General features: G+C 40.5%; 1 protein-coding gene across 4 annotated transcripts; it reads right to left on the minus strand.

Annotated features, from left to right (window-relative positions):
- Positions 1-172: 172 nt before the first annotated feature.
- Positions 173-18,639, minus strand: ccdc187 (coiled-coil domain containing 187). 4 transcript variants are annotated; one of them, XM_065961203.1, is made up of 12 exons: positions 18,260-18,639; positions 17,843-17,935; positions 11,992-12,054; positions 11,388-11,526; positions 11,084-11,174; positions 6,151-6,229; positions 4,229-5,590; positions 3,630-3,751; positions 3,459-3,530; positions 3,242-3,376; positions 1,617-1,711; positions 173-1,529 (listed from the first exon to the last, which is right to left on the minus strand). In XM_065961203.1, exons 2-12 carry the CDS (start codon positions 17,889-17,891, stop codon positions 1,202-1,204), a joined length of 2,535 nt encoding a protein of 844 aa, XP_065817275.1. In that variant the 5' UTR covers positions 17,892-17,935; positions 18,260-18,639; the 3' UTR covers positions 173-1,201. The 4 variants fall into 4 exon arrangements, with proteins under 4 accessions (XP_065817275.1, XP_065817276.1, XP_065817274.1 ...); XM_065961204.1 differs by lacking the exons at positions 17,843-17,935; positions 18,260-18,639 and adding an exon at positions 14,467-15,294 and having other exon boundaries at positions 173-1,350; positions 1,435-1,529; XM_065961202.1 differs by lacking the exons at positions 17,843-17,935; positions 18,260-18,639 and adding an exon at positions 14,467-15,282.
- Between the last annotated feature and the right edge of the window lie 261 nt (positions 18,640-18,900).

Raw genomic sequence — 18,900 nt, forward strand, 5'->3', positions numbered from 1 at the left:
ACTGTTGTCTGGTTGCTTGTATGCACTTCTTTTATATCATGTCAAAGTGTATTTCTGCCATTTATATTCTTTACGTGATGTGTTTTTTGATGATCTGTTTTTAGAGCTATGCCAGCACTGGATTACACCAGAGCAATCTTTAATAATGTATTTTCATATCAGACAATAAAAATGAAGGATTTTTTTTATTATTATTTGTTGCACTTCCTGACAATAAAAAAAAAAAAAACAACTAAAGAAAAAGAGTGTTTTAAATGTGGCAGTAATACGAACATCAACAACAACAAAAGCAAAACACACGAGTTGTTTTCTGTTTGAACATCAAATCAGTTTGTTGGAGCATTGTATTATATAACTCATAAATGTCTCTGACTTACAGAAACCAGTGTGGATAAAACATACAATAAATGGAGTTGCATATCAACCAAGTAATATAATATAAAAGGATCACGAACAATCTTTCTGCAGCTTTCAACCGAATCTCAGTCCTCATTCACTCATATGTAATCATGTGTGGAAATTCCATGGGGTGGTGTGGGGGGTTACCAAGCAGTTGTATATGAGGAAGATATCAACACTGTCACATCCAAAGGGCGGTTCTAAGCGGCTGATGTTTCCCACAGTGAAATGCAGTTGAAGCACTTGTAAAGTGAGGTGACCTTTGAACTTTAGATTGTAAACTTCTCTCACTTTGATTTTTCATCAAGAGGGACTTTCATTAGATTGTCATTCAGCATTGTCCGGTCAAACTGCTGATAGACAGAGTTGGCAGAAATCGAAGAAGGGATGTCTTTAAGTAGCTTCTTGAAAACTGCGTCATTAATGGTCGGAGGTTATCGTAGTGACTTCTTCTTCTAGATGTTCACAACAGACTGCCTAACAAGATAGTAACAACAAAAAAGTAACACATATTTATCTGTAAAAAAAAGTATACTGTTTAAATTAAACACTTGATAACACTACAGAATGCAAACAATGTTTAAACAAACTATAAATGTCCCTTTGAAAAATATAAAAGGCATGCATCCAAATTGTCATTATTCACTTAATAAACATCTTTCTGCTCTAAAGTGCTGGAAGGGATGGATAGTGAGAGAAAACTTGATTCTTTTTTTAGACTTACAGATATGAGAACCATGTAGCTGAAAAGATATGTAGTGTTATAAACGTAATACATTTATGAATTCCAAAAGCACAGCTATTATTGCTGCTTGCAGTTTTCCCTCTTCTCTTTGGGTTTAGTGCGTCCTGATTTGTCCGTTTGCCGTTTTGTTGGAGGGATGAAATGTGGCTCCTCGAGGAAGTCACGCAGGCCGGGCTGCGGCACAGGAAGTGGCTGACAGGTTGGACCTGCATCGAAGGGAAAAGGGTCTGAGTGTCCAGCCATTGTTTGCTGAGTTTCATTCTGAGCGAGACCCGTCCTGTTTACAGAACCTGTTGGCCCCACTCTGAGGCTCTCTGTGTCGAGCCTCCTGGACTGGAAGGTCGGGTCCAGCTCCTCTGCGATGTTTCTGACCTGCTGGGTCGGTCTGTGAATGTAACAGTTTGTAAGTAAGCAAATGATGTCGATATAAGATACATAGTAAAAGTACAGACATTACTGTAGGGACATTTACGGTAGAGTGGAGATGGGGCTGGGTGGCAGGGTCTCTGGGGAACAGTCCTCTGTGGGGGAGGGAAGTCCCTCTGAGTCAAGCCTCTCTCGCTGGACCTGAGGCAGCAGAAAGTCGAGTCTTACTCATTTAGCTGACAAAAAACACCAATACTAACAGAGAGCTCTCTATAAGTGGATATTCGACCCTCTACACCCCATGGTGATATGGATATGTAGGTCTGGATTTCACTTGAATCCAGAGAAGGATCTGACTTCCTGTCAGACTCTAAAAGTTGACTAAGAAGACAAACTTAAATGTGTTAGATAACACAAAATTCAGGGTTGCTGCTTATTAGTTAAAGCTTTTCTGATTTCATGTTCGACTGAATTGCTTTGATTCCCATTGGCTAATGTTTAAAAGCTGTTATGCATATTTTGCCAGTTGCATTGTAATAATTGTTTTTGCTCTTGCCCTCCATTCCCTGTATTTTATCAAAACATAATATGAACAACAGTGAGGATTTTAAAAAGTATTTAGACATGTCTCTTTTAACTTAAGACCTCTCACAGGTACATGTAAGACATTTTAAGACATTTGTGTGACCTTATATCAAGTCAAGTCGATTTTTTCCCCCCCTTTTTAGGACACTAGCTTTTTAAGCGGTAAGTAACACCTTTAAGAGGTAAGTGTGAATCGATCTGGTGTAAAAAGCTCTAAATACTATTCAAACTGTATGACTTTGAGACCCTCTCAGCAGAAAATGCATGACCGTACTGTGAAGATCAGGGAGGCTTGGACAGAAGATTAGGCATTGATCTGTCTGAGATTTTGTGGGATAATAGTTTGTGTATGATACATTCTTGCTCTGTAAACAGTAGACACTAGCTGATTCAATTTTAGGCGGTCCACCGACTTCACTATTCTAAACACAGTTTACATCGTTTCTACTCTTCTGTTTCCTCGTTTCAGATGACACATTGACTCTCACTTTCTTGTCCTGTCCTTTGCTCCCTGGATTTTGGTCCAAAATATTTGCTGGTATTCTAAGGCCTACGGTAAATTATTTTATTCAGATGCTGGTCTTGCCATCTTTGGCTGCTCACAGTAAAGTGAAAGTCTCCCCTCACGTCTGCAAGGCCCCCTAGCACTGGGGATGATAATCGGCAAGAGACTCATACTGACAGACTGGAAGTCTTCTCTACCTTCTTTTCAAAAATTAATCTCTGAAATGATGTCAGCCATACGTATGGAAAAACTCAGGGTCCAATCTGGCCATCTGGCACCCATTTCTTGCCCACTTGGACAAAGCTGTCGTGGGCTGAAAACTCACCTTCTTACCCCCAAAGACCTCTTCTTAGAGACTTAATTTCCTGCATATTTGAGTGTACTGACTGACTGACAGCTATGTAAGCAATTACAGTTTACCATTTATTTGATTCATTTTATGTGTATTTATGTACATGTCTGAGCCATGTGTGCTTGTTTGAATCATTCTCTGTTCATGTATTATTTTTATTATGCACAAAAACTAAAAACTACAAATAAAATATTGAAAAAAAAAAAGTTCTTGATTGAACCCTGTGATGTGCATTGATATTTACTCTCTGGATATTGAAACAGTTTTTCAGGGTTGATGACACATGTACCTGTCTGTCTTTCGCAGCTCTTCTGTCGTGATGACTCATCATGGCTCTGTGCTCGCGCCATGATTCAGGTCCTTCTAGCTCACGAGATCTACGCTTCGACTTGATTTCCTGCTTCTGCATAAAACGTGCAATTTCCTAGAGCACAAACACAACAATTCATCTTTCAACATTTGAGTGTTACACTGAAGATTCAAGCATACTGAAGTCACTGTGGTACCTCATCCTGAGCTACTTGTGCCACTCTGAAGTCTCCCGCTGGCTGAGAACTTCGTGGAGAAGGATGGGAGAGCTGCAATGAAAAGCAGCAACAGTCAGAGAAAAAATCAGACTGCTTTTTTTTTTCTTTTCTTCTTCATTTTTTGCAACAATAAAGTTTTGTGTCCATTACCCTCCTCGACAGCTTTTCTTCCTCCTCCTGCAGTTTTCTTGCCAATTCTTCATCCCTCAGTACCTGCTGCAGCTCCCCCAGGTCCAGGCTTGTCTCGTCTGGATCGGGTTGCTGTGACGCTCCTGAAGGAAAGATTGAACATGTCAAACAAAGGAACTGAAGTGTAATATGACGACGACAAGAGGCATATGAAAAGTTCAAGATCATAAAACATGATCGGTCCAGAATCATTCGTGTGAACTGAAACAGAAGTTGGAAGACAAAAGGACTTTGAATTTGAATCACACCAAAAGAGGAGAATATGCAGCATGTTAAACGATGTTGATAGGTTTTGAAAGACACTCCATGCTACTTATTCTCTTTGACTAAAAAAAAGTTTAGAATAAAAGCACAAGATGATTATTTCAGGACAGATATAAACCAGTAACTGTTCCACTTCAGTAAGAGACCCAAAGCCACCACTAAAAAAATCTCTATTTGTCCAGATTAGACGATGATTGAGGGAATACGAGAGGAGCAGATGCACACAGAGAGGTGAGGAGCGCAGCTGTGGAAGCTTCCCCCTGCAGATTGGAGCTTGCTGCAGTTCTGGATGTTACCTGCTGCCATGTTTCTTGACCTCTCCCTGGTAGAGGCCACGCTGCTGCTCCTGAGACTCTGGCTACGCCTTGGGGCTCTGCTGTGGTGCCACTCTACTCTCCTCTCCATCTCCTGCTCCTCCTCAGAGCTTAACCTTTCTTCTATGGTACTGTGCCAATGCCTGCGTTGGCTTGTTGCCCTTTTGACCTCACAGCCATATGCAGTCCTCTCCCTCTCATCATCATATCTGTGCTCTTTCATCCTTCTACTGCCTCGCCTTTCTCTGTTATCAAAATAGGAACCTCTACTACTAATCTCAGAAGCCTCCCCGTCATGGTCTACTTTATAATGGTGCCTGTCTCTCTCTTCTCTCTGATCTCTCCCACTGTTCTCTCGGTATGATGATCTCCTCCTCTCCCTGATATCTCCATGGAAACTGTGCCTGGTGGTGGCAGCTCTCTGGAAGGCTCTCTGATGTGGTTGGGTGTCACTGTAGGAGGCCTCGCTCCCGTGAAGAACCTGACTGTTTCGTCTTTGAGGTATTATTTGAAGTGGCGCCCCGTTGCCGCCAAACTTCACAGGAACACCCCTCTCCAAGAGGACCTGGCCCAGCATCTCCCAGACGCTGCTGCTCTCACTCTGCTGCCTGTTCGAGCTCCTGCTGTCATCCCGAAAGCGGACATGTTTGTCAGGGTTCTCTCTAACGCTCCATGTTCTTGCCAAGTCTCTGCTGCTGTGTCTGCTCCTGTCATGTAGCCTGACGGATTCACTGCGGCTACATCGCCTTTCTCTTACCTCAACTAACCCCGTATCTCTATCCTGATCTCCGCTATGGTGACTCTTATACTCCGCTCTATGGTTTCTTTCCTCGTCCCAAATCCTAGAGCTCCTCCTCTCTAGGTCACTATTTTTACTATAGTTATCATTGGATTCTCCTGTCTCCTCCTCCAAGCCTCTGAGCTCATCTGTGAAGCTTCTGCGAGGGCAAAGACTTCTGTAGTTTCTCTCTTGTGGCTGATATAAAGATGCCCGCTGTCGTGGAGGTGCTGTGTTGAGTCTTTCCCTCAGACTCTGGGACAAGAGAGAGAACTGCTCAGAGAAAACTGAGTCTGAGTCCTCTGACTCCTCACTCAAAGGCTCTCTCAATGTATTCCTTATTTCCCTAAAGGAATCTGTGTGTCCTTGATTTGACCATGGAGTTGTGTTTTTCTGAGCTGCTAACCCCCTGGGGGAGTCAGCCAGAGGCTCAGTAAAGTCTACATTGTCGTGAGAGGTAGAACATTGCCACCTGCTGGTGGTAGATGAGTACTGCTCGTCTCCTTGGTGAGAGAAGCCGAGTGTGTGCTGGTGAGGGGAAGGCAGAGCAGGATCGGAGGAGCTGCCTTTAGTAATGCCAAACATGCAAACACAAAAGCAGGGAAGATGGGTGAGGCTACCAGCATTTACTCTACGACAAGTGTAGTTAATTACAACAAGGCAACACAACACATGACAAACGCATGTCACTCAAGAGTAACCTAAAACAATTTATATAAATGTTTTAGACACAAATGAGGCTTTCCAATGCATTTATATATGACAAAACAGATATGATGCATAACTGACAACATAAAAGACATGTTATGTGCATGCAGCTGATTCAGATACAACACATTATGAAGATAATAAAATAGTAGAAGCTTTGTTAGGAATGTTTTGTTCATGCTGAACGACTGACTAATATCTAACAATAAATAGAAGGAGAGCAAAGCGTTGTTAGAGAGACTGTCAGCACGTCCAGAGAGGCTACAGTCCTTGTCTGACTGGTCCGAGGTTCAGCTGATGATCCTGATGCTGTTTGGTGCCCGTCATCCCAAACTCTCTCACCCCACATTTCCTGTCAGCTGTCATATCACCCAAAAAATCTGTAACAATAAAACAAACTGTAAAACTTTGACCTTACCTTCACTATGGCCCTCCTGCCCTCTGCTGCTACTCCTGACTCTCTGCTTCTCCTCCTCCTGCAGACGTTTAGCTATTTCCTGTGGAAACACAACAGTACAGATTGTTTGTTTATACGTATGTTAAAATAAACGTAATAAGCAGCTTTGAGCATGCCCTGACGTATACAGACACATTTCATTTCCTGGTTTCATTTCAACTTCCTCTTACATGGCAAAAAAAATCAGAACTTAAACTCATTACGGTACACAACTAACAAACATGAAAATGTGTGTGCAGAGATTTGAGGGTTTTCCAGCACATAAAGTCCCTTTAAAACATTTCAGAAGACATAAATTAAGAGAGATCTATTTTTTTCTGTTTCATTAAGATCTTTGCACCGCTTAGTGCTCTGGCCCTATTGAGTAATAAAACAGGATTTTAGTATTAAGAAAGATTTCAGAGAGATGAAGGTGTTCTGCAAAATAGTGGGAGAGGAATTGATAGATGATTAGTATTTTTTAGAGTTTGAGAGGAATTCACAACTAGATTTGAGTGACTGTTAAAACCCTTCGATCCTAACCTGAATTATTCTCCAACAATATTTCTTTAAGTGACTCATTTTCTATACACTATTTTAGTTATCAAAGCAAATGAAGAATCTGGATAAAATCTTTACAAACAAGTCAAAACAAGCTCCAATGAATGTTTACTTCTTGTTACAACACTGCTGTGCAACCCTGAACTGCCACTAGTGGAAGTGTTTCTCAAAAACATCAAATAAACAGTTCTGAATGTATTCAACCAGCAGGTGGCAGCACTACTTAGATTTTATAAAAAAAACGAAAGTAAGGTGAGAACTTTAATAACCCTGAAAACATTTTTTCTAAAGGCATGAAACACAATCTTCTAGAAATGTGTCATGATATAAAAAGAAGATTTTGCTTTTATCTTTGTTTTCTTTGACAATTCAGAAAATTGCTCTTAAACTGCTTAATACATTGACCCTCATCCCACTTTTGACCCCTACACTACTAACATTGCTTTTACTTGATTAATATACTAATCAATACACAACAGGAGACCATGGAGATTTGTTTTTCATTCAACAACCACTGTCATTCAAGAGAAGAGGTTAAGCCAAATAAATGGCCTTTATTCATCACAGTCAGCTCTGGGTGGAAACATTTAAGGCTAAACCTTTCATCTCCTTCAGTCTGAACTCTGGAACAACAACAACAAAACAGAAGCAGGCCAGCTGACTGCTTCACTTGAAGTAACACCTTGTCAGTGGAGAATGCCTGGCCTCTCACCAGAGCTGCTGTACAGTACTCTCTGCCCTCTAAATGAGACCCCCCCCCCCCCCTTCCCCACAGTGTGTTTGTGTTGTTGTTCTTGAACAGGCCAGGAATAATAATGTTCTCTACATATCAGCAAATTTATAACAGTTAATTGTATGAAATCCCTCTGTGGGCAGCATTGGCAACATTAATCATCATAACTAAAGCTAACGCAGCTTCTTTAGCTTTGCAATCAGGGTGTGCGTGTGTGTGTGTGTGTGTGTGTACGTCAGCTGCTTTGCAAGCATCAGCAGACAATTAACAGCTAGCTACGGGAGGTTAGGTGTGGAGTGCCATAGGGATCTGGCATTTAAAAGAGCTCAGCCTGATGCCTTCTGTTCCTTAATTAAAGGCAGACTCTACAGGGAGGCAAATATTTGATCAACACCTCTGATCAGGCAGTCATTAAGGAAGGTAATCTAACAGGAGGGTAATAGTTTATTATTTCATCCCAACATTAACTCTCAAAAGAAATAATGACATCCATAATGAATAATTACTCACATCCTGTGCTGCATAACCTTACATGACTTTTTACCCAGTAGGTAAAAGCGGCCTCACCTTTCAACTTTGTGTAGACACCTGATGTTTGTTCCAACAGAGTTCAAACCAAACCTTTTTTATAATGATGAATGAACCCCCACAGCCTCCCTGACCTCACATCCTCCAAACAAGGAGCTTTTATAAGCCCGTTCAAGGCAGCCTCCTCTAAAAGGAAACTGCAGGGTAAAGGAAAATATCGTGCTGAAGCGGCTTTGTGAAGCAGACCGCTCCAGCAGGGGAGTTTAGTGGCAGAGTTGGCAGTTTTCACCAACAATGCTTTTCTTTCACTTTCTCTATTGGCGGGTAGTCCGATTTTTATTTTCCTTGTAAAGTCACCCATCTTCAGAAATGCACATAAATGATGCAAAAATACACATACATAAAAACATAGCATTTGAGGAGCTGAACTTCTGAGTTGACGTTGGAACAACACAGGAGATGTAATTGATGGAAACCATCTGGTTGCAACTTCCTGTTTGGGGTTCAGAATTAGTTTTTTTTTTGGTATTTACAAAATGTTGGAGGCATCTTGTGCTGTGCAACAAATAAAGAGCAGGGAAAATGGATAACTTAGATTTCAAAGCAACTAATACAAATGTAAAGATTGTTTAAATTGTTTTTGTCTACAAAAAGCAGATGCTGAATAAGATGAGGGAAGAATATTGTTCCTGATAATGTAAAGCATAAAAAAAAAACAGATGACAGTATTAGTTAAGCAAGGTCAGTTTCGCTAATAAGCACATCATAGGTCGAGGAGAATATTATTGCAGACACAAGGTCCCACTGTAAACAATCTTAATAGACTGTAACTTACTAAGAACAATACTGATGCTTGAGAATTTGACACAAAACTACAAAATGAAGAGAGTAACAGAGCAAGGACTCATATCTCAGCAGTAATATATACATATCTAAATCTATAATTATGAATTTAAAGATTAGTTATTTAACCGTAGTGGCCATGTCTTTAAGTTGACATTTAACTTGGAAAAAAACCAAAACAGGTTTAGCCCAACCAGTTTGGTAACCCGGATTACAGTGATAAACCATTTAAAGGGTAAGGGTAACCTCATAATAGCTGAGCCACTCTCTTGATTAAACGCTGTACTAAGATGTTGTTTTTACTCAACCTGCCTCTTACACAAAGTCTGAAACATCTTAAGTGTTCACATCTAGTAAGAATCAAGTACACACAAGGCTGATGGTCCATGCCTGGAGTCAACCACAAAAGACATAGATTGAGCCATCATCCACATTGGTAGCTGACAGCTTGTGTCCCAGTTCAACAGCTGACTTTGTTCATACAGCTTTCTTACAGCTCAGCGGACACAGCAGAGGCACAGAGCAGCACTTTGCTGCAACCACCATTCATTATGGACCCAGATAGTCCTGAGAGAGGGAAAAGTGAACCATGTAATACTCCCTGACCTGCTGGTAACAGCCAGATAATTAAATGATACACAAGTATGTCCCAAGTGCCATATAACTCTATGAGGAGCCCCTGTGCTGATTGTGCAGAACTTCAAAGGATCATGCTGCTGCTAATTCAAGGTTGGTGCCTACTGTCATGATTGCCCTTTTATATTAGGACTATCTCAGTCTGCATACACCTGACACCTGACATCCTGTGTCAATGAATATGTTAGTTTAAATGAATCCACTCCTCCAAGTCATGTAATATACTATAGTGACAGCTTTTTTAACTTCTAGTGTTCTAATCAACCCCTGACCAAATCTGAATTAGACTTTTTTGAAAGCCTTGTCCTTTCTAACCGTTTAAGAACACCCATATTTATTATAGTATAGAGTTTTTAATCACATTTTACATTTTTGTTCTTATAAAACAATATTAGTTTGTGACTTTGACAATTATGTAGACATCGGGGGGGCCAGGGTCCTAGTGGTAAGTTTGCGTGCCCCATGCACAGAGGCTGTTGTCCTTGAAGCCCGGGATCAGATCAGGTCTGTGGCTCCTTTTCTGCATGGCATTCCCCACACTCTCTCCCTGATTTATGACTCTATCCACTGTCCCACAAAAACTAAAATCTAAATAAAATAGAATAACTAAATCATGTGGACATTGGTAATGATGGTCTAGCACTGTTTTTCTGTCTGTACTGGACTCAATCTGTTTGACCCCAGGTGTTGACGAGCCTACTCACCGTTTTAACCACACCCTGGACCTTGTTCTAGCGTATGATGTTGATGTGTATTTTCAGTAATAAAATATTCTCGTGTGCAAAAAGAAGAGAGTTCAAATAATCATTTCATTCTACAGTTTATCAATTAAAAACATCTCTAAGCATATTAAAAGCTTCATTTATATCTGCCATGTTTTAATCAGCTTTCTGTCTGCATACCGACTGCAGGGCCGTTTCATTTGAAGTTAGAGTAAATAAAAGAAGTAGTAGCAACCCCCTGAGTGAAAAGAAATAATGGCTTTTCACTGGGACAGATGGGTGCAGATTTCAGAATTGATAAGATGCATCACTTCATGGTGTTTTGTAAGTCGATAATTAACGAGTAGATGAAGGTTCACGTGATGTCAGAACTGACCTTTGCCCCCTTTTTTTTCCAGGCGACTTACAAAAGGGGAACTCCTTCAAATACAACTGATGTAATGTGATGATACATGCCATCAGAAAACTGAACTAAAACCTAAACGTTTTAAGATAGTTCCAATAATAATGAATGCAATAATAAATATGTAGACTGCTCAACACCTTTTCAGAGGAGTGAAACAACAAGTTACTTTGTGGCTTCACCAACAGACATTGCAATTCCTTTTTTGTGTGGTTTTATTAATCTATATTTACATTTGTATGTGCTGAATGTTTCTGCTTTTTTATTGTATGTACGTAACGTTTAAAAGAAGCACCATATTTGTTGTACAGCTGTGCAATGATAATAAAGGCATTCTGATAGCGACCCTAAAGGGAGACTTAGATATCATGTGACCACCTGCACAGACTGAACGTCAACCCAGTGAGAAGTCTTCCATCTAAATCTTAACACATTACATGGTTGAATTTAAACTGCATGTAGACATAATTAAACACATTTTGAGCTCACCTCATCATAGAGCTCTCTCCTGTGGGTCTCCTGAGCACAGCGCTGGATCTCCTCCTGAATTAAACGAGCATACTCGAAGTCTTGTGCCTCACTATGGATGTTCAAAGGATGAAAAAAACACATGTTACAGATGCCACTACGAACAAATCATCAAAAAAAAGAAAAGAAAAGAAAAAGGAATATAAATCTATGAAGCAAATCTACAAGGAGTAAGTCAAGGGTACCTGCAGGATATGTAGTAGTATCATGTGTATAGTACAGCATTAACTTTGTAACACTGAATTTGTCAGCAGGAGTTACCTACAGTTGTCTGGAGGCCTGTCGGAGAGTTGCACTTTGATGCATCCGCTGCTCTTCCTCCTCGTCCTGCAGCCTTTTAGCCACACGGATGTCGTTCTGGACTAGTTTGTTCTTCTGGATGTTGGTGGTGTAGTATTTTTCAACTATGAGGGAAAAAGTAGAGAAAGAGTTGGAGGGTTAACATTAATCAGTGTTTAATAATGAAGTACTATGTGTGACCTGGACTATTACTTCCAGTCTAAACCTGATGATTTTGTGTGTTCATGCCTAAGCATTGTGTATGACAAGCTGGTCCTTTGTTTACTGTGGAAAGTCACAAGGACATACTCATACGACGGTTACAGACAAAAGTTAACCATTTAAAAAGTACAACATTACTATGTTAGGCTTCCTGGTCTGGCTTGTTTGATCATGATAATTAAATAGTTTTAACATTTGGTATGTTTTACTATCTATGTATCATGTGTACTTATAGATTCTAAGTTTATTCATTAGCTAATTACTTTCAAAAAAGTAACTTAAAGGTTAAAAAAGCAGACCCACATGATACAAAGAGGTACACATGTAGGCCGTGGGCAGCTGCCATAGTGGCTCGACATTGTACTTACTTTCCTGTTCCTGCAGGTTGTGTGCCAACACTCCATCCTCCAGCACAGCAAAACACTGGCACACTGAAACCACAGAGGATAAAATCATCAATCGACATGAAAACATTACAAAGCTTTTAAATATGAAGGAGGGGGGGATATGGAAGTTATAATTAATTATTTCAGATTGGTGATTTCTAAAACGACAGAAAATATCCACAGTCTTAAATGGCAATGAATGGCTTCATCCAACAGCTGAGACATTTGAAAGCTTCAGGGAAACAATATAGGAGACTTTTTGAAAACATGCGGCCTGATTGCTGTTTCATGACGGCTGTTTCTTTGACAATGTGGACAAAATGTCCCTCAAAACTATATAAAAAGAAACCACTCACCACTCTGGCATGTATCCATTCCCTGTTAAATATATAAAAGGCTCTCTTAAAGTACTCATCATAGCAGGGTACCAGTGTTCCAGACAGACATGGAAGAGGCAATTTTATTGTCCTGTCTAAGTTAGAGTATGAAGTAGCAACAGAAGAACAGGTTGACCTCATTCTAAAAAAACAATAGTGTGACCTACTCTATTTGTTTGGTTTGTGCGTATACATGCCTACATACTTCATATAATATGCTATCATGAGCACTAAAGACATGCTCGTTTAAATTGTTGTTGAAAAGATTTGAATAGACAGAGACACATTTTTTTCTTTAGTGCTTACTATGACTACCAAATGAAGATGCAAAGTTTAGGAACCACCTGCAACCATTTAAACCGAGCCTGTGAAGATGGTTCAAATGTATGCAGAGTGAAAACTGTCAGGCTTTAACTCAGAGCTCTCTGTACACCAGCTCAGTCTTTTCTCCACATTGAGCCATTTCGCAGCAAACTGAGTCTTCCCTATCCCACGATCCTTTAATCTGGCCACCTGCTGCTGGATACTCTCCTAAAAGATATCAGTTTCATGGCATTAACGCTATCCAACCTTGTTTGGTTTTGTCAAAGCACTGAGAAAAGACATAGACCTTTAAGATAGACACAAGACCTTTAGACACAGTAAAAGAGTGTTCGTAAACATGAGAAGGCAAACAAAGGGCTCATCAACGTAAGACACTTGAAACTGCTCTGTTTAGACCTGTATGCATTTTAAAACTCAAATCATGAGGTTTTAAGCACATTGAGTTTTGCATTACTCTCTGATCTGTATACTGCTCTTAATAGTTGAATCTTTAAACATGCTAAGTAGTCCTGAATGAGCCCTGGCAGTTTGCATGGACTGAAGCGTAGTGTGTTTAAAATCTGTTAAACAAACTCAAAAATCCACTTCAGAGAAAATAAACGCAGACAGTCATCAGCACGTTCAACCAGATCTCTACTTCTTCCATGTTTGCAGACACACACTTCATTGAGACCAGACCAGACTTCAACGATCTTTAGCCAGAGACATATCATTGCTGTTAATTTCCTACAATCGTTCCTCTAAATTCCAGGAGAAGGACAGAAAATGGTGTTGTAGAAGTGATTTAGCTCACTGTGGAGAGAAGAGCCTCCAGACTGAGCAAGAGGCCAGGCCTATTAAAAACAGCAGTCCTGTAATAATCCTTCCACTGAGCGCATCAGAGGCCGTGGAGAGAACACTTATGTTTACACCCATGTGATTACTGCTTCGGATACTCAGGTATTCACACTATGAGTTGAAATGAATGTGATATGCTGTCTGTAATAAACCTGATACATTTTATACTGCTGCATTAAATGCCATATTTTCTGATTGTATCACCAAGTCTGTCACCTTATGGGACTCATTCGATTCAAATCAGGGTCCTGAAAATGCTATAAGACTAAATCAAAAGCCCTATTAAAGTCTACATTAAAATATAATTAATGAATTGAAAAAAAGTTGTATTTAAAACTTTGAATCAATGATATCAGCTTGACGCTGCCAACGATAAATATTCCCGTCATCAATTGATTTGAAAGTTGTTTTCAATATCTTGATTGTTTATTCTTTTAATTGTTGAAGATCTGTGAAAAATGCTCAGCTCATCACATTCCTATTATGTTTTTCTATTTGCTTCTTTTCCTAAATAAAAAAAAAAAAGCTGCCAATATATTAAAAAAAAATCATATTTAAGTCCCTTGACAGCCGGAGCACTGCTGCTCACTAGCTTCCTACTTACCAGTATATATTCTAATTTGTTCTTTTTTTTTTCACCTAAAACGTCAAGAATCATTGCTTGTATGTGTAATCGACTCGGCCATAAACCTGATTTTGAATGAATGATTGAATGGCTGACAAACATGATAAACATAGCTGAACAACATGCATCTCTAGTCAAAGTTAAAAGACATTCATTCTTCATTTAGTTTTACTAAAATGGACTGGCTGGCTTACATTTTGTTTGTTTTTTCCAGTCTCTTTGTCAGAAGAAACACTGACGGAATGCAGGACCAAAAGAGAAGCAAAGACCCTGAGACCCTGGAAGTTAACTTACTGTCTGAAGTTTGGCTGGATGAGGCCATGGAAGAGAATGAATGTGAGGCCTCCAGATCCATTGTAAGAGTGATTTATCCAGTTTATGGTACAAGGTAAAGTATATCTGTGATAGCTAACTGAGAACAGACTAAACATCAAGCCTTCAACTTATCCCAGACTTAACAGTTCTGTCTGCTATCTTGAAGAGTTTGTGCTGTAGAAAAAGTACATGTGTTTTTTTTTTTCTTCAGAGACACAAACATTGATCGCTATCTGTTTTCATATGCATATTTTCAAAATGCACAAGGTCCCCTTCCTCTTTATAATAAAACAACTCGAGCCTACTATGAAATGTTGATTTTCAACATTTCGAGAACAGCTTCTTGGTTGATATAACAAGTCAAACTGAGGATTTCTTCTCTTTGTTCAGCTCTGTAAACAGGAAATTAAAAAAAGTAGCGAAATTTAGGCGAGCTCAACCATAAATCCCCAAACCAAAGAAAAGTGTCCTGTTTGGAATTATTCAGTGTCTGTTTCTGTCTACATGGGCTAAACAGTCAAAGGTCACCCAAACATAAACCACCCAGACAGCCACTAAGCCATCAAAAGTGTCCGTTTACACCAGAAATGACCACATAAGTCTACCCTGAGAGTAAGTCCATACCAAAGACAGACATGCATTACCACTTACACCTGTTATACAGCTTAACAGACTATCCGCTAAACGGATCTCCCACCTGCCCTTATGCGTCCAGTCTGTCAATGAGGAGGGATTAGGTCAAAGGCTTGATTTTAATCCGACAGTTCAAAACATGAGTTTACGCCTAAATCCTACTTAAAAGTGGACCGAAAGGAAAGGAGGCAAATATAGAGGAAACTGTCCGGTCTGTCTGTGTGGGTGTGTCTGCATTGCGGGTTAACTTGTTTTTCCAAACTCCTTTAAACTACGTTCACATTACCCTTCTGGAGGCGGGACAAGGAGACTGTGTTATTATAACTGCTGAACAGGTTTTGAGGGAGATGGTGTGGGGCGGGTCCAGGCCAAGTGTGTTTTCAAATGTCTTGCTAGACTTCCACTATAAGCTTCTTAATAAGGGCACTGAGAGGTGCCTGTGGGGCCATGTCTTTTTCTTAAGAGGATAGTAACACAAAGATGCAGGAGAAAACTGAAAAGTGACTGTGACAACTCTAGAAGGGAAAGACTGTGTAAGAAAGAGTGCAAAAAAAAAAAAAACTTGAAAATCTTCGAGGCTACCAAATGTATAGCTCAGTATGCTCCCAAACCGTGTGTGCAGACTTTCCTTGCAGGAACAAAACTATAGGAAACCATGACCTATGCAACTCAAAGGCAAAACTAAGAGAATTATCTTGTAATTTATGACTTCCGCCCCTTTAAATATTTCAAATTACTGGTGGTCAAAAGAAGACTTATGCATGTACAACAAAATCAGAAAAGGGTATAATCTGTCTTTTAGTAAAACAGCTGAAAAAACCCACAAGGCTTTTGAGAACTGACATCAAATCAAAATTATTCAGATTATCTCAGGCATCCAGCACGAGGGAGCAGCCGATCAAACACAGACAGAGATAGGCTTCTTTCATCTTCGCAGCCCCTTGGATAGCTGCAGAAGCGAGTGCCTGCCAAACAAAGAAATCGGCGAAAGGAGAAAATGACAAGGGTTCTATTTTCAGCCAAAATCCCCCACCGACCGCCCACACGCTGTCTCCCTCTCTTCTCTCTCCTCCTCTCTGGTCTGTTCTCTTCTCCAGCATGCTGCTTTTTTCGCACAAGATTTCACCACTAAGTGCCCGTTCATCCCACAGCTCTGTGTGTGTGATATAGACTAAGTGCACTGGACCAGCCAGCCCATGAATTGGACCAAACTGTCATGGAAAACAAAGAGAGGTGCGGGGCAACGGGACTCTGGGTCAGTTAGTGAGAGTGAAATTAGGAACAGGGGGGGTGAGGAAGGGGGAATTCCTCTGAGAGCTGCATTCCCTCCGTACATCAGGCTAAATCAAGAGCAGCCAGAGGAGGGACAAAACAGGAACTGATAAGGGGCAGTGAAAACAAAGAAAAGTTGACTGGGCCAAGAGTCTCGGATGAGGAGGAAAGTGGAGGAGAAGTGAGACACGAGGAACTACGGCTCTCAGTGAAATTGAAACATAAACATCCACAATGGGGCATAAACTAAATGACCATAGTGCCACAGAGAGAGACAGCAGCACAGTCTGATACATCTGTCTGGATAAAGTATATAATGAGCAGACAAAACGACACTGTGCAGACATTTGGTTTCACACCAGTTGTGTCAATGAGCAGTTTATTGTGCTATAACTGGCTTGTGTGTGCCCCAGCCCCTGCTTGATTAGGCATAAAAATGCTAAACGGCACAGTGTGCCCTTTGTGTATGGAAACAAGAGTGGAGTGCTGAATTATCTCCCGTGATAAAAGACATGCAGACCTATTTCCAGCCTGTTCATTAGTGTAGACATGCCAAGGCCTGAGTCAGCGGTCTACACCCAGGCCACGGCTTAGACATTCTTACCTGGGAATGTTTTCATACTGGCTGCATTAGTACGACCATGTCAAATGATTTAGCCATGCATGTGATTTTGTCAAGAGAAATTAATCTGTACCCACATTTTTATTTATTTTTTAACTTTTGGTTTATGCAGATGAATATTATTTGTTTAATTTAGCTCTTAAACTTGTTGTTTCAACATCTGCATTTACCAATAAGTCCATTTATATTTGTATACCAAAGAAACCGACCTCTAAACAGAATGTCTCTTTTGGGTTTAATAAATCTCTGTTCTGGGACTGTTTATATTGGATGCGCCTTAAGTTGAATTTTAAAGTTAAAAAAAAAACAATAAACTTTTACCGAAGTCTTCCTCTTCATGTGATAGCATTTCCTTCTCCAAATATCACAAACATCCATCTCATTACTTGCTCTTATCTGCGGCGCACCCAAAACCCACCCCAAAAAAACAAGACTCGTCTGTGATGAGATCCATCTCAGCACTGCTTAAAGAAAACACAAAACATATAAAAAATAAATAAATAAATAAAAAGCCAAAGCAATAAAGCAGACACGCAAGGTCAGAAGAAAAACAGCTGCAACTCTGTGCCAACATGGAAAAAAGATTACAAAAGAAAGTTGTCACATGTCTCATTCTACAACATGTCTGTCCTTCATGTTTTCTCTGTTTAAGTGCCCACAGCTCAAACACTGGATGCCTGCTGCTCAGTAGGTGACTCTGGACTCACTTTGGAAGTATTTTAAGACATACCCTGAATAAACCATGGTGCATTCTTCACACACACACACCCACACACATCTCTTAAACAGGGATTAAAGTTTCTGCACATGCAGGAGGATTGATCTTACCTTCTTCGACACGTGGAAGGTTTGTCTGGTCAATTTCCAGCTCTGCCATCACTGTCCCTCTTCTGTCAATATGTCATAGTGATGCAGAAGACCCTGACACAAGAGAGGGAGTTGTGGGAGTTATCCAGACATTGAAATTGATATTTAAGGAAGTAAGAAAGTCTAAAACCTCCCAAGATAAATAGAGAGACTGTAATGTCTTTCACATAAACAGCTTATTAAGTAAAGTAGTCGCTCAGAGTCAATGACAGTTCGCTAACAGCAGCTTAGCATGAAGTAGACTTTATGGTTAAAGAAGTATCTGTCTCACGGTGGGTCAATTGTTTTTGTTGTTTTTTGTGTGTGTGTGTGTGTGTGCAGAGTAAAATACAAAGCCTACAAACATTAAGCCACTCCGTCTTTGTTTTACAAGCCTACCTGTTCGCAGCACGCTGCCCACACAGGCTCCACTGTTGTGTTGTGTGCACACAGCCTGACATTCAACAAGTACCGAACACGACAGCCAGGTGTCAACTTTAGTCGCTCCGCCGCACGCTCCCTCTCCCTCTCCCTCTCCCTCTCCCTCTCTCTTCTCTCTGTCTCTCCACAGTTTATCGAAAATGTCACCAACGTGCTTTGACCGTTTCTAAACGCCCCTCTTCGTTTGGTTGTGAATCCTAAAGCGAAGCCGACGGGTTGTTGTTGTCGTCGTCGTTGTTCATCAATGAAACAAAAGCACCATCGACTCTTGATGGGAAGCCAGGGCGGACAAACTTCAGCCCACAGTCTGTCGCTCAGGCTGCTTCTTCGGCAGCTCCTGTTCGGGGGGGGGGAGGCGGGCAGGGGGGGGGCGGGTAACGGCTGCTGCCTTCAGGTGCTTCTTTCAGGCTCAGACATATCGGTGCCAAAACTTAATCACGACTCACGATTTGTCTGAAAGTAAAATCACTGACTTCACTGACAACAGAAGAAACCAAAACAAACTTTTATCACTGTAAAGGCCTACGTATTTAAAGAGTTCAAGGACCGATGTAGATAGTAGTAAAGCTGGTAATAATGTTAAAAGATCCGCCAGCTCA

This window comes from Labrus bergylta, chromosome 12 (genome assembly GCF_963930695.1).
Source record: "Labrus bergylta chromosome 12, fLabBer1.1, whole genome shotgun sequence".
Lineage (NCBI taxonomy): Eukaryota > Metazoa > Chordata > Actinopteri > Labriformes > Labridae > Labrus > Labrus bergylta.

What these genes read in the sequence shown, in the direction of transcription:
- ccdc187 (XM_065961202.1), bottom strand. Translation starts at nt 14,527, where the DNA reads ATGGATCTGGAGGCCTCACATTCATTCTCTTCCATGGCCTCATCCAGC. An exon ending in CAACCTGCAGGAACAGGAAA is followed by an intron (nt 11,527 to 11,991) that starts GTAAGTACAATG and finishes TTTCCCTCATAG; the next exon opens with TTGAAAAATACTACACCACC. An exon ending in GTCAAGAAACATGGCAGCAG is followed by an intron (nt 3,752 to 4,228) that starts GTAACATCCAGA and finishes TCTTTCCTTCAG; the next exon opens with GAGCGTCACAGCAACCCGAT.